General features: G+C 35.6%; 1 protein-coding gene across 2 annotated transcripts; it reads left to right on the top strand.

Annotated features, from left to right (window-relative positions):
* Positions 1-5,014: 5,014 nt before the first annotated feature.
* Positions 5,015-15,235, top strand: LOC149775079 (LYR motif-containing protein 9-like). Of its 2 annotated transcripts, none has more exons than XR_016416477.1 (3): positions 5,015-5,221; positions 9,713-9,805; positions 14,872-15,235. XR_016416477.1 is itself a non-coding variant. In XM_089943219.1 (3 exons), the coding sequence occupies exons 1-3, from the start codon at positions 5,074-5,076 to the stop codon at positions 14,881-14,883; spliced, it is 210 nt and encodes a 69-aa protein (XP_089799345.1). In that variant the 5' UTR covers positions 5,015-5,073; the 3' UTR covers positions 14,884-15,235. The 2 variants fall into 2 exon arrangements, 1 of the variants encoding a protein (XP_089799345.1); XM_089943219.1 differs by having other exon boundaries at positions 5,015-5,178.
* The last annotated feature ends 1,607 nt before the right edge of the window (positions 15,236-16,842 follow it).

Consider the following 16,842-nt stretch of genomic DNA (forward strand, 5'->3'; position numbering starts at 1 on the left):
CTTTGCGAGGGGTCATTAGAAAATTCTCTTCAGACCAGCCTACGGACTACTCTCCTTCCTTTCGAGATAAAAGTCAAGATACTTGCTATGTCTGTCAGAAGAAAGGGCATTGGTCTTCAGAGTGTCCAGACCGTCAAAAAAGAACAAAAACAGGGGATAAAAAAGACAAAAGTCAAGATACCTGTTATTATTGTAAAGAAAAAGGACATTGGTCTCCAGATTGCCCAAAAAAGAAACAAGAGGAGTCAGAAGAAAAGAAGGATTCTTCAGAAGAAGAGAGGGATTCTTCGGAAGAAGAGAGGGATTCTTCAGAGGAAGAAGAGGAAGAAAAAAGACAATTCTATTTACAAGAGGCAAAGAAACAGGAGAAGAAGAAAAGAAGAAGGGAAGAAAATGAGGAAAAGACGGTGAAGAAATTTAAAAAACAGAGAGACTAAACAAGGAGAAAGAAGAAGTCAATGAACTTTTTATTAAAGTGTTGTGAATTGTCAATTGGATTGTAAAAAAATGGAGAAAAGAATAAATGAATGATATAAGGTAAGAGTCTTTGAGTTTTGATTTTAAAATAAGAAGCTACACTCACGCACTCATACACAGAAACGTACTATAAGGGTAAAATAGGTGAGTTTTTTTGAGTTATTGGCAAATTGAAATTGTATTTCTTTTCGAGAAATGTGGGTGGCCCTGAAAAGGGCCTTTTTTTCTTTATGGTGCAGGGGTGAGTTTAAGCAATCAATTTTAACTGCCTTAAGCCTTTGCCACGGCCAAGGCCTACTTCTGGACTGCGTAATGATGATAATGATTGGGTTGAAATCACTAAGGGTGGTACGGTAGGCTTAGTCACAGGGTTGACATGTTTGGCTCGGGAAGGTCGTATTCTCTTCGGTCGTGATAAAGAAGTCTGATACATTTGTTTCAGACTTCTTAACTCCGCTAAAATGTCCAACAGTACCGTGACCGTTTGATTTTCACCCTCTTGTTTCTTTGCTGCTACTTCTTCTTGCTGTTGTTTTTTTCTTACCTCTTCTTCTTGTTGCTGTTGCTGTAGGAGAAAAGCCTGTTCCGCTTCCTTTTGTCGTTGTATAAATTTCTCCAATTCTTCTTTCTGTCTCTGTCTAAAATTCTCCACTTGCGGTAATGAAGAAGGTAACGAAGGTTCCGGAACAAATTCTTGCGAGGAGAGAAAATCCACAAAATCCCAATTCACCTCTTCTGAAAGTAAGTCCGGGTTCCCTTGGGCGGTCTCCCCTGCTGGTGCACCCCACTGGATCGTTTTCTGAGTTTCCGTCATGATGAATCACTGTCGCATAGATTGACTGCACACAAGCGCTAGCGAATCTATATTGACTACGTGACGTCACAGACTGCTCTCTTCGGATTGGATGCGGGCTGACTGAATTCTGTAACGCGTGTTCGGATTGGTGAATGAACTCAATCCGTTTCAATCCTTTCTGTCCCTATAAATAAGCGCAGTTCACTGCATTGATTCACCTATTCTCGGAGCCTCAACATGTGGACCGACGTTGAATCTTCAACCCTTGTGTCAACAATGATGTTCAGGACGGACATGCTCATGTATGTCCGATCCAAGTGGACCGTTGTCTACAGGACCAACAGCAGTCTGTGGATAAGAAGAGTCTATATAGAGAGACAAGGTTGCCTCAAGAGGACTCTGATGTATGGCCCTGCTGTAAGACGAAGTTTGAGGAAAAGAAGATGTCGCAAATGCCCTTTATGTTAAGGGCATATTAACATAAACCAAAGGCCCTTTTCAGGGCCAGCCATATTTCTCGAAAAGAGATAGTCTTTGAATTGCCTACCCCTTTTTTTAAAAAAATTTTTAAAAAAAATTTTTTTAAAAAATTTAAAAAAAAAAAATAAATCCCATGTTAAATTCCCCTTGTCCGTAGAGTGACCCACGATTTATTCCCATGTTAAATTCCCCTTGTCCGTAAAGTGACCCACGATTTTTTGCCATGTTAATTCCCCTTGTCCGTAATCTGACCCACGATTTTTCGCCATGTTAAATTTCCATTGTCCGTAATCTGACCCAGGGGTCCCTGTAATGCTAATTCCCATTGTCCGTAAAGTGCCCCCTTTCACTACTCCCGTTTATTCTTACAGAAATTTGTCAAATATCATATGACTATATGTTTGTGAGTTTATTCGTGCAGCATCCTGAAGAGCCATAAAAATATGTCGCGGTGCAGAAACTCCCTGCTGTGATGCTATATGCCATGTAAATAAACCATTATATTTACTCTGAATACTATCTGTGGTTGTTGTAAACCACGATAACAACAATTTACCACCTTTATCCATAAAAGAAAGTAATCGCTGTTCTTCAGTAATTGCCGTAGTCATTACCGGCATCCACAGTAATAGTTTTTTATTTCTACCTTACCAGCGTCACCTAGAGGTCGCCATAAAGCATCATTATCGTCATTTTTTCTAACAAGCACGACCGTATGTTTTGCTCCGAAAATTACCTTTCTGACATCTCTGCAAAATCCAAAGATATGCGACAGCGGAATGGCACAAGAAAAATTTCTACGATGCCGCTCAACATTAATCTACGTGCAGCGAAACCTAAATTAAATTCTGTATTAGCACCATGAACCACCGGTCACACATCAGCGTCAGCGTTGTTGGCAAAGTTTCTTGGTCGTCTAATTTTGTACTGATCACTGTTCGGATAATCAGAAGTGTCCTTGGCAAACATCATTAATGGACCAGCTGATCTTGTATAATCATCAGAATATCTTGCTAGACCAATTATTGTTGTAGCAACATCGACATCATTCTGAATCGATTCGATATTTTTTTCCATCAATCATATATATGGCGCTACTAAACAAGGCCATAATTCCGTTATTGACAGAACCGATTTTAACCCCGGGGAGGTATTCTGTGTCATCTGTTTTTATAATTTCACCTTCTACTTCAATAAATGCTTCAGCGGGCAAGAAATATCTGCTTGTATCCTGAACCTATAATTCAATTCGTCCTCGTCGATTTGGTTCTCGTGCATCATAAGAATAATACTGAAAAGCACGCACTGATTCATTTTTAAGAACCGGTTCGTCTATGTCGAATGCTGTGTCGGGTTCCCGTTTAAACATTTTATTAAAAAAAGTTATCGTCTAAAACGAAGACCACTTCCCGCCACCAGACTTGTGTTTATTTGTTCATCCCCTTGATTTTTCAGCTCTGCTAGTTTTTGATTTGCGGCTTCATTTATTACTTTACTAACATTTGCAGGCATGTCTGCGGTGGCTGGTAATTTTACTGGTGGCGAACCCCTTTGAGGTCTACGTATTAATCGTGCTAGTCTGTCCTTGATTGCCATGAATGCTTTACCGGCAGCGCTACCAACAGCGCCAGTAGCTTTATCTTTAATAACGTCAATAGCTTTCATCGATAATTGTTTTGCGATTGGTATTGCTTTAGGAGCCATCCTCGCAAATAAACCCCGAACAACAGCACCGGATCCATTTCCATAAGTCATCTTGTATACGGGTACTCGTGAATTTACAACCCTGACTATAACTGGTCTACGATGAGAATTGTTTACGATCATTTTATTTAATTAGTTATTTATTTAACAAGTCGCTGTAGTAGCCACTGACACCGTCCGCGAGTTCATCAATAAGTTCTCGGTATATACTAGCATCCATGATACCACCTTGAAATAATCGCTGACAGATATCAGCTGCTTCATTAATTATTTCTGGCGAGTTATTTCCAGCTCGCTTTCCTCCTATGAGAACTTCTAACCGTGACACGTCATTGATGATATTGTTAGGATCAGTAAGACCACTTCCCAAACCACTGCCAGTTGCTCCTTCTTCTTCTGTTTTCTTAAATAGTCTTAAGGGTGATCTTTCTCGTTTTGCTTTTTCAGACCTTTTAAGTTCCGACAGCGGTGAAGAAGACTGTTGTTGTTCTATCTGTTGCAGAGGTGGAGGTGGTTGATATGAAGGTTCCTGCTGGGAGAGTTGTTGTTGTTCTAGTTGTTTTATTTTCTCTCTATAAGTCTTTTTACTTCTTCATCAAGAATTCTGTAATTTAAATTATCATCTCTGGCTTGTTTTTTTGTTTTCATATTTACGATATATCCACTTAATAAGATTATCATCAGTTACTTTTTCAAAACCGGGTTTTAAGATACCAGATTTATTAAATATACTAATTAATATTTTTTCAGGCAATTTTTCTATTTTAATATTTCTAATATCTTCGATAAAGTCCTCCCTAAATTTTGCGATCAGTCCAATATTTTCCTTTACTGGTTTAGACGCGAGTTCAGTACGAATTTGTTCAATACCTTCAAGTATTTCTTCGCCGACGGACGGAGGTTGAGCTGCAGCTATGTCAGTTGGAAGATCTCGTAGAAGTTTTTTTTGTTGTTTTAGTTCTCGCTGTTATTTTTTCAGTCTGCTCAACGGTCTGTTTTAATACTGGAAGAATACCTTTCTTTGTTTCGTCCTTAGGATCTCCCAATAAAGCTCTTTCAGTAACCGCCGCAGCTTTTTCAGTAGCTGTTGTAACGGATTTAAATAATTGTTCTATGTCTGCTGCAGCGCTTGTAGTTTTTGTTTGACAGAATCTCTCAGGGGAAGATATTTCTTTATTGCTTCTAGTCGCTCTCTGGCTAATCTAGCGGAATGTGCTTCTCCAATGTTGGCCATTATTGTTAACTTAAATTTTTAATTTATGACAACAGACACGCAAATATTTTTTTTCTTATCTCGATAAAGATCTTAGTTTTTGAAAAGGGACGCAGGAAGCAGCAGGGAGGGCAACGACAACAAAGGGCAGCAACGACGGAGACAATTGCGTTTACATAAAGCGTCATCGCGGTTTTATAAACGTTTTATTTCGGCATTTGGAACCTTCTAAAAGTTGTAGGATTCGCCCTCCCTGCTGCTCACTTAACGTCACAAAAGTAAATTTTAAGATTGCGCATCACTTTAGTGATGGTTTAGAATCGTAAAATTTAAGACTCCTTTTCCACTTCGATAACCTTGACCTCTGAAGTACTAAGATGTAGAGAAGAGTTAACAACAAATAATGCCATCTGTCAGGAGTCCTTTGCATTTGTACAGACACTTACTTCGATGTATTAGAAAGCTACCGGACGAGGCACAAAGTCATTATCAACACCATGTGCGGCAGGTGCTTGCCTAAAACGGACTTCGTAACAAGATCATTAATACATGTTCGTCTCAACCTTCCGGTAGTCCTACAATGTAAGACGTATCACAAGTTATTTATGTTTTAGTTCTACCAGACGCACAAAACATAAATATCAGCGTAGAGGTCTTACGTGTAGGACTAAACCTTCCGGATACAATTACTTTCATAATTGAGTCCCTCAGGGTGCAAGGGAAAGTTTTTATGCACACATTTAATGTCGGATTCACCAGCCTAGTATAAAAAGTCATAAAAAATAAAATACATAATTGAGGATAAAAAGGGCCATATTTTTGGACTCTTTTCGTAGGTGATAATTCTGTAAAATATTGTGTACTAAATCAGCTGATGCAGTTTAAAATGGCTGCCATCCAAGCCGTTTTTGAGATATTTTATTTGTCTTGAACCCACATATTTGCTGCTATCGGGGTTAGCTCTTCTTCATAGCCAGCTATTGGGATTTCACTATCTTCATACTGCAGAGTAACTATGGGAGCTGTACATGCCATAGTCCAATAAATCAACCCCCTAAATCACTGTTGATACTGATGTCACCAGTTCATTAAAATGTGCAAATTTGCTGCATGCAGATCTTTCCGGAACATATATGTGACACATACTGGTAACTGGTAACAGTCATATCTAGCGCAAGATTCAAAATGGCCACAGGACAGATGGTTGTGCTATTCCACATGGATTTACAAGTCACCAAACATATGATTTGCTCCAGAAATATAATGTACATGTCACCAAAAAGAACCCTTCGGCCGATGGTAGCTCCACATCCGTGATAAATACTTATAAGTGTATAAAATGTACACCAATGTGTGCAGCCAAATATGCCTGCGGATATTTGCAGCTTTTAATGACTAGGTGATATCTACCCCTAAACCGAAAATCAATATCATTATGGGTGAGATTCTGATTGATTGGCCTATACATGCTTCACATCATTTTCAAGAACAACACGAGCTTGAAACATTTAGTTCACAAGTATATCCATATCTATAATTAGTAAATGATAATAGCTGAAAAAGTCGCACCATAGCCCTAAGTTATGAAATTTAACAGGGGCCAAGTTACAAAACTATCCCCTGCCACCTCAGAATCAACCAGATTGATGTTGAAGGTCAGTCATTTTGTGTGTCATAATGAAAAAATTTAGTAGTAAATAAACTTGCAGGAGGTTTCTTTCCAGTGATTGTTTCACATGTGCGGTAATTGGAAGTATCCAAGTATTTTGTCTATTCATACTCCTGGTAAAATTTCATTTCAGCTTCTTGAGCCCATCTTTCACATTGTCATCTGTTTGATATAAGTTATTGACCCAGTATATAATTTTTTACACTGTTATATTTCATTTTTCCATAATAAAGGAGTATCAATACTAAGGGTAAATTCTCAGAAATGTTAACAAAGTTATATATTTATAGTATTTGCATGCTCCTGTTTGTTCATACCACCCACCAATTTTAGTAACAAAGAGCATCAAGGATATAAAAAATGCACAGAACTTACTTAGTAATTTAATTATCAATTTATCTTTCCTAACCTGATTGTCTTCAAGAGGTCCAGGAATCCTATTTTGGGAAAAACAGGAGTCCCACCAGCAGAAGTTGCAGTCCCCTACCAGAAGCATATTGGGCTAAATTTCCAGATGAGAAGAACCAGTGGTTGCCATTGAGTTTAATTTTCTAACTTCTTTACAGCACTGACATATAACTCTTGTTTGTCCATTAGAGTGAGAGTGAATTATGTCAGGCCAAGGAAAGGTCTTTTTCCAAGCACTAAGCTAGGCATCACACACTTTCTTACATCTGGCTGTAGTGTTCCATGCAAACTATCAGTTCTAGTGACTTAAGCACTCTGTTGAATTTACAATCTTCATCAGTTTGCTGTTTAACCCCAAAATACTTTGCAAACAGCATTATGTTTAACTCTCAAAATGTTTTTATTTTGAGGTCATATGCAACATTCGACTACACTTGGAAACGATAATGAAAGCTAAAGTTGTTCATTTGATGTACTCTTTATATATTTCTGCCTCGCCTCTGAATTCAGTCATTGTAAATATCAGCAGCTAGTTAAGTCATTGAAGTTGCTGCCAAGCCATTGGGTCAGGTTCTTCAGATGTACTCTTACAGTGACAACATGTACATCTGGGTGTCTTTCAGCCATTTAATTTTCTCATTGTAAATATCAGCACTGCTAAAATTATCAACTGATAACACATTTTTCACTCAGCAGTTGGTTGAAGCAGGACTAGCAAGCCCTTGAATTTGCCATCCAGCAATTGTGTGCATACATAGGACACCTGCATAAGTGACTTTCTGCACCCAGATAAACAATTTGCATCCACATACGTGTTATTAAGCATTTCCAAGACCTCTGAACTTGTTCATCTTTCAAAACTAAACAGATTCTGTCAGTGTAAACATTCAGATTGCTCACTGTCCTATTCTAGTTTCTAAAATAGTCTTTCTTTAAAAACTGTGTCATCTGTGTCCAGTCTTTGCAATATTTAGTTTTAATATTTCTAAAACACTGAACAAATATTAAAGAAGGAACTCTGTGTACATGTGTGCAAAGATATGTTACTCCAATAATAACATAATTATTGAGATTATCAAAAGATAGTGAACTACTTTGCATCTGTTGCTTGAAAACATAGACTTTCCCATGCAGATATTGAAATCATATTACTAAAGAAACTCGTTTGATTTGAAACACCAACAAGTTGACAGTGTTTGGAATCCACCGTTGACAGTCAGGTTAGCCATAAATTGATGTAAGAAATGACTATGTTTTGTACATTAATTTACATCCTTGTTGCTGTTTGGTTTTGAAGTCCGTAGGGGGATACAAACGGCAAAGTGTGTGAATACTATACTAGCATGGATGAATATTGTGACCTGTATCATTTCACATTCCACATTGATTTAGTTGTACTTTATTGCCATTTGCTACACAATTTAATGCATGTTTACAAGGATTTTCTTTATATAAGAGGATTTCGTTTTTGAAATAAAATTTCAGTCAAAATGATATAATTAGGGTCCTGCTCGTTAAAGTCATTATGTACCTAATATCTGTACATCCATTGTTCTGTTGGTAATTTGGTTTTTACTGGGAATTGTTGGATTTCATTTTAACAAATTGGGCATGCATCTTTTATGTTGAGAGCTTGAAAGTGTTTCATGAGATCATTTACAGGAGTAAATGCCCTCAAATTGTCTACCCTTGGTTTACACAGCATAACTGACCAAAGTTTTCTGGATTTTAGCTGAAATTCTCCTTCACCTTTATAGTGATAAAATCTTAATTGAGTTCCATTTTTAACATTCCATATGATCATTTAGAAGAGATATGGTCCCTGATTGCCTGAACCTCTGTTTAAAGTCCTGCACAGCAAATTGTAGTGAACAAGACCCTTACAAAGAACCATTGCTAATAGCGCTTGATTCCATAGCATCATCATTCACAAACAAAAAAGGTTTAAAATTTTCTTCTTTGTCACTTGAGCTTTTATAGCAATTGTTAAATTACACATTTTTATCAGCTAAATGAATCCTCAGAGAAAAAGATTTTTTACTACAAATAATACTGACTTGATGTACTTTATGAGATTGTCCAGATTCTAACCATAGTTGCTGCAGAGTAAATGAGAAAAATGTTCACTGATCACAATTATCTTATTAACTGCATGCATGAATTGAACCATCATTTCCTATTGTCAGTTTGGCCCTGTTGGTACTGTCAAGAAGCAGTGTTGAGATGAATGAAATGCCTACAATAATGCGGGAAGAAAGATAGCATGAAATATATAGGTTACATTATTTTACAATGTATTGACATTTTTCCTGCATGATAAGGCTCTTCATTAAAAGACAGTTCCTGTTACAAGGTGACTCTTAGCAGTTCATTATAAAAAGTGCACGTGTCTAAAGGTAGTATATTCCATGGCTCAAATAGACACTGATGCTTAAAATGAGATAATGTACATCTTGTGGCACAAAAATATGATGTGAACAAAGATGGAAATATTTTCCAGGTGATATTTTACAATTGAATACTATTCACCAGAAATATTGTAGAAACTATTCTCTGTTCAGATTAACATAACAAATGAGGGAAAAAATTGGTACATGTCCCATGACCACAAACTATTAAAGATATGTGACATATTACATGTAGACCAAGGTACCGGTATGTAAAATTGTTTTTTTTGTCTTCTGGGGTTTATTGCCATTTTATAGCACATAATAGGCTATACAATGCATCCAGTTTATTTTGGTGGAGGAAGCTACTGGCAAGCTTTCTAACATACCTACAGTGGTCAAGCCAAGGCTCAAACCCACATAGAGGTGAGATCTGAGTGATCTTTAAAGGCATGTACCTTAGATCACTTGTCCCCAAGTTCTTGTGAGAAAGTAAATAGTAAACTCTGTATATGAAATACACCTATAACCACTGAGGTAAGTTACTGTCTTACATAGATGTCAGATTCCTTTTTCAGGGATTCAACAGTCATGCTGATGAGACAGACCCAGAAAGAATAAAGCAGATCATTACAAGAGCCATGGATGATGCAGAGTGGATTTTAAAAAAGGTTTGTTTTTACTGTGCCTCCTAATTATAATGCAGGCAATAATAATAATAATACTAATTAATAATATACTTTTTTGTCTAGGGTGTCATAATTAGCTAGCAGGTAATTTACATCATGGCCGTGAAATTAAAGCAGACGTAATAAGTAAACATTCTGTGAGTATAGCATCTACTACATAAAACATTATAAATATAACACAAGCTTATACAAACCATAGAAGGTTCTCATATAGATATATCACAGGTACAAATGTTAAGCCGTCATAAAATCATGATTGCTTATTAAAATATTTGTATTTGATTTCTTAAACGCTGAACTATTAGGTGCTTCTTGAAAATCATATTGCATGAAAATTATATTATATATATATATAATATGTGTTCTCTTATTTGCGTTATGCCCTCAATTTCCCAGCATTCATATTTGCATTTAACATTAGATTTAAGCAACACTTTATTTTCAAGTAGAAAATTTTGTGAGTTTATTTTGGCCATATGACTTTAAAAGAGTATAATAGAAACTACATTGTAACCGAGTAACCAGATTATATTATTGTAATATCAAGTCATTAAACATGCTTAATTCACTATTCTTAATAATTTTTTTTAACTTTCTTAAAGTTTACAGCAATGGCACTTGAAAGATTTCTAAATACATTTGAAGCAACCCCCTGTACTATGTACATGAGGGCAAATGCACTTGTCTTCAGATCATACTGTTCATCCGCATTTCTTCATTGTGGATAAAACATCACTGTAACTACTCATAATAGAACTTTGAAATGCATCTATTTACAGACATGGTCCTTTATAGTCGGTATATGAATTAAACCCTTCTTTCCAACCAATTGACACAGACATGTAGTGCATCTGTTTTTTAGAAGGATGGGTTTTTGTAATATTGCCACTCACTTTAGTTAGCTTCATAACAGCAGTCCATTGATAGGATTGCAATTTTATTAGTTGTCTGCGTATTTGTAGTCATTTTAGGCATTGATTAAGTAGTATTTTCTTTACAGCTTTTTTTTCGTATTATCACAAATGTGAGTCAAGTCTGAAAACAACTTTGACCTTGCAGTGCTGCTAGCAAATTCCATAGCCTATAATTGTCCCATATGTTTTTGACCTAAATAATTTCATTTTAAAGCTGAATCTTAATTCACATAATACATAGGCTTTGCTTTCTATGAATCTTTTATTTTTCTGAGTATATTTGCCAGTGATTTACAAAAACAGACAATATTGTTATGTATATTTGATTTAATTTATATTTGATTTGATTTGATTTAATTGTTTGTTTTAACTTTTATATTTCCATTACATGCTATTGTAATGTACTTTTATATACTGGAATTTGACATTTTCCAGAAATTAGTTTGATCTGTTTTTTTTTTTTTCTTAACACCTTTTATTAGAACTTTGTATCTTTATGCTGACCTAGTTCCTGACCTTGATACAGAATTAGTAAGAATTGAAGTAAACAACTTCTTTTTTTCATTTTTATATTCATTCTTAATGTGGGATTTACAGGGTGAAATCGAGGCTGTCCTGGGAATATGTGACTTTAGACATGTAAATAATCTCTATTTCAGAATTCTGGTTTTATTGAAATTGTGCATTAATCAGATTTAATTGTGATGTTTTGAGAAATAATTTCAGTCAGGTTTTTAAACACTTAGACGTTAAGGTGTTTGTTTTGTTGTGACAAGTTTGAGTTGAAATTCTATTTTAAGGAATTATTAAATGCAGAATTCTTGGACAAAGACATGTACTGAAATGTTATTTTGAATTCAAACACCTGAATATTATTTTCTGTGGTTCAACAAACAACTGTAGATACATCAGTACCACACTGGCTATAACATACGCCATCGCTTTCCATTTTGGATTTTGTTGGGACTCAAACTCAAATTCCTTAGAATATTTTATTACTACGACTTCTAATTTTTAATTCTTGGATTATTTTGGGATTTGAGTTTTAAAACATAAGTTCTTTTCTTAATTTTTACCTTGTTTTTCTAAGGAAATAAATTATTTGTTAAATTTTGCAAAGCTTGTTGTCTTCACTTTTTTCTTTTTACTGTTTTTGAGAGCCTGAACACGTAACAACATAATAAACTGGTACTTCCCAGACACAGTGTTGTCTGCCATTGTTTCCCCATTACTGGTTCACTTACAGTTTCAAACAAATTTTATGATGAAATAGTGTGAAGAGGTGATTAAAATATTCAGATCACTGATTCTGTTCTTAAAATGCAAGTTGCTATTTACATACTATTGTTATAGTTTTGTAACACAGGTTAGTATGTTTTTATTATCAAAAGATATGTGGAAATCAGGCAGTGATGTTTGCTAACTTATGTGGGAAAAGGTTAACGGTCAATCAACTGTCAAAACACATGCCTGTGAACGTGCAAGAGTTTGTTTGTTGGTGTAATTGATATCAACATTAGCTACTTAATGGCTTGACATTTCGTTACAACACAACACTAGAACTAATCGAAGACCAAAAAGTTATGGTCAGTCAATGTATCTTTAAAAAAATCACAGGGCAAAGTCATTTTTGCTTTCCTAACACAAGAAGGCAAAGTTTAAATTTTTTTTTTTAGGTTACTTAGTAACCCACTTTGTCTGGCAGCATAACCCATGCTGTTTTATAATTCCTATTTCTTAGATGCTTCTAAGAAATCAGGGGTTGGGCTTGTTATCAATAAGAACACATATGGGTTTGGCACATTAAACATTTATTTGTTGCCATTTACTTCAAAGTAGACCGTGGTTAGACCATCCATCTCGGATGTGGGGGTTGTGGGTTTGAACCCCAGTTGAGTTACAAAGGACTTATAAAAATGATACTAGTAGCTGCCTCTCTTGGTGCTCAACATTAAGAGGTTAGTGTTAGGACTGGTCGGCCTGGTGTCAGGATAATGTGACTGGGTGGGACATCATGCTACTGGTCTGCGGCATAATACACCAGTGCTGTATATCAATATTAACTGCCACACTGCAGACAATGTAGTGATGTGACTGATTTTTTTTTAAAAAGCTATGTTAAAAATTCAAATCACACACACACATTTTTTTAGTACAATTCTCAATATTTCCATGACCATTTATGCCAAACAATAAGCAATAACTGAGTTGTCTGTTAACTTAAGCTTTGTTTATTGTCTTTCTTGGTAGATCTTCATTTTTGGCTATCCTAGCTTCTTTGTTGCTAACATATTGTAATGTTTTACTTAAATACATAGACAGTGAAGAATATGTTTGGAAAATCATTTATATATAAAAAGAGAGGACCTAAAATTGATCCCTGTGGTACTCCAGTAAAAATTTCCTTAAAGTCTAAGACAGTTACTCACAAACTAACTGCTTGTAATCTCCAATGGAGATGCACAGAAAATGATAATTTATGTAATAAAACATTTTGATTAACACAATCAAAAGTTCCCATCATCGATAGTCATTAACCATTGATCAGTCAGGGCAGTGAGTACTGTCTTGTAATAATAATAATTTGGATAAAAAATCTGATTGGAGCAGGGTAGTCAAACTGTTTTTGATAAAAAGTCATGAATATTACCTGGGTTATTAATGAAGGAGTCATTACTGAGGGTTGTTGATACAAGGCTGTGTTCTGACAGTGCATGTAAACACAATATTATTGTATTTAATGATGTGAAGCCACATTATAATCAGTTCTTATATGCAAAGAACTAAAATAAGTGAAACAAGTTGCCATGATACAAAGATTCCCACTGTTGGTTTTTAGTTGCAGCCTTTTTTGTGTGTACGTTAATCACAAAATATTATCATAACATTTCGTAGGAAATAGCATGTTTGAGTATAAAAATTAAAAATTAAAAAGATACATATTTATGATAATGAATGTAAGTATTGGGACCCTGTACAAGTTGGGACACAAATTAGTCATTTTTTTATTTACTACAGTTTTTGGTAAACTTCGAGAACTTGTTTTTCAGCAACAGAAACATCAGCATAATCATTATTCAGTTGATCATGATTTAAAAATGAATTGTTGTGAATGAGCTATTTCTATAAATGAGTGTTGATACAAGTTGCTGGAAAAATCAGTAATTATATTTCTTATGTGCATGACCAGGAATTACTGGATTTCTCCTTCAAATACATTACCTGATCACATTTTAACATTAGGAATCATGACTTGACAGATCCAATAGCTTGACATGCTGGACTACTAATTTTCAAAATCATGTAAATATTTCCAAGTTACGTGTCCAGGACAAGTGCTTTTTTCTTATTTTAAAAAGTTGGGAACGTTTGTAATTTTATCCTTTAATTACTTTAACAGAGCTGATCAAGCCGCCAGTATGGCCACCATGTTGGCCATCTTGAAAATCTTATTGCAAATGGATGATCATATTTGACATGGTTTTTTGAACATTCTTGTGACATTAAGTTGGACCAAAATGAAAATGCTTCTGTTCTGACATCTCAAATGGCCATAGCAGTTGCCATACTGAAAATCTTGTTGCTAACTATTCTCAAAACAAAGGTATATAGATATGCGGTTGCCGCCAGAATACTATTTTTAATATGTAGTTAGTTCTTAATTAAAACTGTGTCAATTGACCTTTAGTGTCTGCCATTTTAGCCTTTTTTGAAGGTAGAATTTTATTTTGATCACTACACGTCTTGAATGGATGGTCATAACATAGGATTTTCACCAAAGGACTTCTTAGGGTGTCTAGTTGGTCTTGAATGGATGGTCATAAGATGGGAGTTTCACCGGAGGACTTTTTAGGGTGTCTAGTTAGTCTTAAATGAAATTGGTGTCAATCTGACATTCAATATGTGCAGCAGATTTGAAAATCTTGTCATTGCTCAAAAATATCAGAGATGGTTTTAACTCTCAGCAGTTAAAAGAAGGAATTGTCTCATCTTAAATTCTTGGACAGCAGGGCATCAGTCCCATCTAGGGACTCTTGTTTTTCATGAAGAAATATTTATTGTATTTATTTTATTTATATTTTGTTTTTCATGAAGAAATATTCATTGAATTTATTTTATTTATATTTATTTCAGTACTGCAAGTGAGAATGAGGGAATGAGGGAAAGACACTGTTGTTGACATTGCTTCCAATGTAGAGGATGAGAGCAAAGTTGAAATCTTGCAAGCATGTGCAAATACAAAGATAGTCATTAATTTATTTTGAATTGTTGGACATAAGAGTTGTCTTTGAAGATTGAATCAAAGTCTTTTTTAACTTTGAACTCAAATTCATAGGATAAGAAATCATCTTATTAGTATGTTGAAAGAGACTTTGAATCTGATGGAGAAATGCATCATGGAAATTAAATATAAAACTGTTTAAAGATGTGAACTTAGCATTTTTTGTGTGTGATGTTTTACATAATAATGTAATAAAGGTTATCTTTGTGTCAATAATGACTGTGTTTTATATCTTAGATGTCAGTTATTATGTTTTTTCATAGTTTTGTCTCATGGATAAAATATTCTCAATCTGTCAGACATACATGTAACTAATCATGTAGTTTAGTCAGATCTAATACTAAGGAAGTTCACTTTCTTCAAACCTGCTTATTTCTTAAAATGTCAAAGAAATTATAGACTAGCATTACTATTATAGGATTTATCCCAATGAGGAATACATCTCTATAGATCACAAACATTTCACCTCTTTCCATGTGGGTTCAAGTCCAAGCTCAAGTCAATGTGGGCATGTGAGAAACTTGTTTGTAGCTTCCACTGGGTTAGCGGTTCTTCCTAGGGTCTTTCTATTTGTTCTCCACATTTGCTTTTGTTAAGAGTTATGACCTGACTTTATGGATGTCTTATGTTTAAGGTAAGACAGACACCTACAGATATTGGGATGTATAGGTGAAGGTCATGGTCTAATAAGAAGATGGTTTCTGCTCTGTAAGTTTAAGAGGACATGCCTTGACCTTGTCATTATTGGCCAATGTCCATTCAGCTGTCCACTACAAATGTCCACGTAGAGGATTTAATCATTGTGTAGGCTCATAATGGGTTAGGGTTAGGGTTGGCCAATGTCCAGTCAGCTGTCCACTACAAATGTCAACACAGGGGACTTAATCATTGTGTAGGCTCATAATGGGTTAGGGTTAGGGTTGGCCAGTGTCCAGTCAGCTATCCACTACAAATGTCTTAATCATTGTGTAGGCTCATAATGGGTTAGGGTTAGGGTTGGCCAATGTCCAGTCAGCTATCCACTACAAATGTCTTAATCATTGTGTAGGCTCATAATGGGTTAGGGTTAGGGTTGGCCAATGTCCAGTCAGCGATCCACTACAAATGTCCACATAGAGGACTTAATCATTTTGTAGGCTAATAATGCGCCATGAAACAAACCAAGAATGTAGATAGCTGAATCACAAGATGCAAGAGTAATATTCCCCAGTGTATTAATACAGATTGAAACGCCATGGAAACAAGAGGAAAAGAAATTATATACCTATGTTCAGGATAAATAGTTATTTATACCAACACTGCAAATGCATTGTCTTGGCACAGGCGAAGAACCATACTAATTTAGTAGACAGATGGTCATAAGTCAAGGGTACTGCCCAATCTTCACATCCTGTAACCCAACTGTTTAGAAAGGTTGCACAAAAGAAGGTAATGATGCTACAGTGGTCCCTGTCATCAGTGCCCCCCCCCCCCCCCCCGCCATTGCCTACCTGCTTCTTCTGGCCAGAATCTCTTGGCACCAGTGAGTTTGTGTTCAAATGTACTCCTCGAGAAAGGCCACTCCTCTAATGTGACCAATGGTCAGCATATTAGTGCAGAAATGTAAAATTCACTCCTCAGAAGTGGCCACATTATATTTAAGTATGTTTGCAGGAGCAATATTTAATTCATCCAATAAGGTAAATAATCCTCCTATCTTAGCGATGTCTGTTTTCCGATGTCAAGTTTACGTTACTGAAGGAAGTGTTCGTTAAAGTACATGTATCATTAAGGTTATTATAATATTATTTATCTGCGCTGACAGGAAATGGGGTGAACAATGT

This window comes from Sinohyriopsis cumingii, chromosome 19 (genome assembly GCF_028554795.1).
Source record: "Sinohyriopsis cumingii isolate HCF-2022 chromosome 19, ASM2855479v2, whole genome shotgun sequence".
NCBI classification, from domain to species: domain Eukaryota; kingdom Metazoa; phylum Mollusca; class Bivalvia; order Unionida; family Unionidae; genus Sinohyriopsis; species Sinohyriopsis cumingii.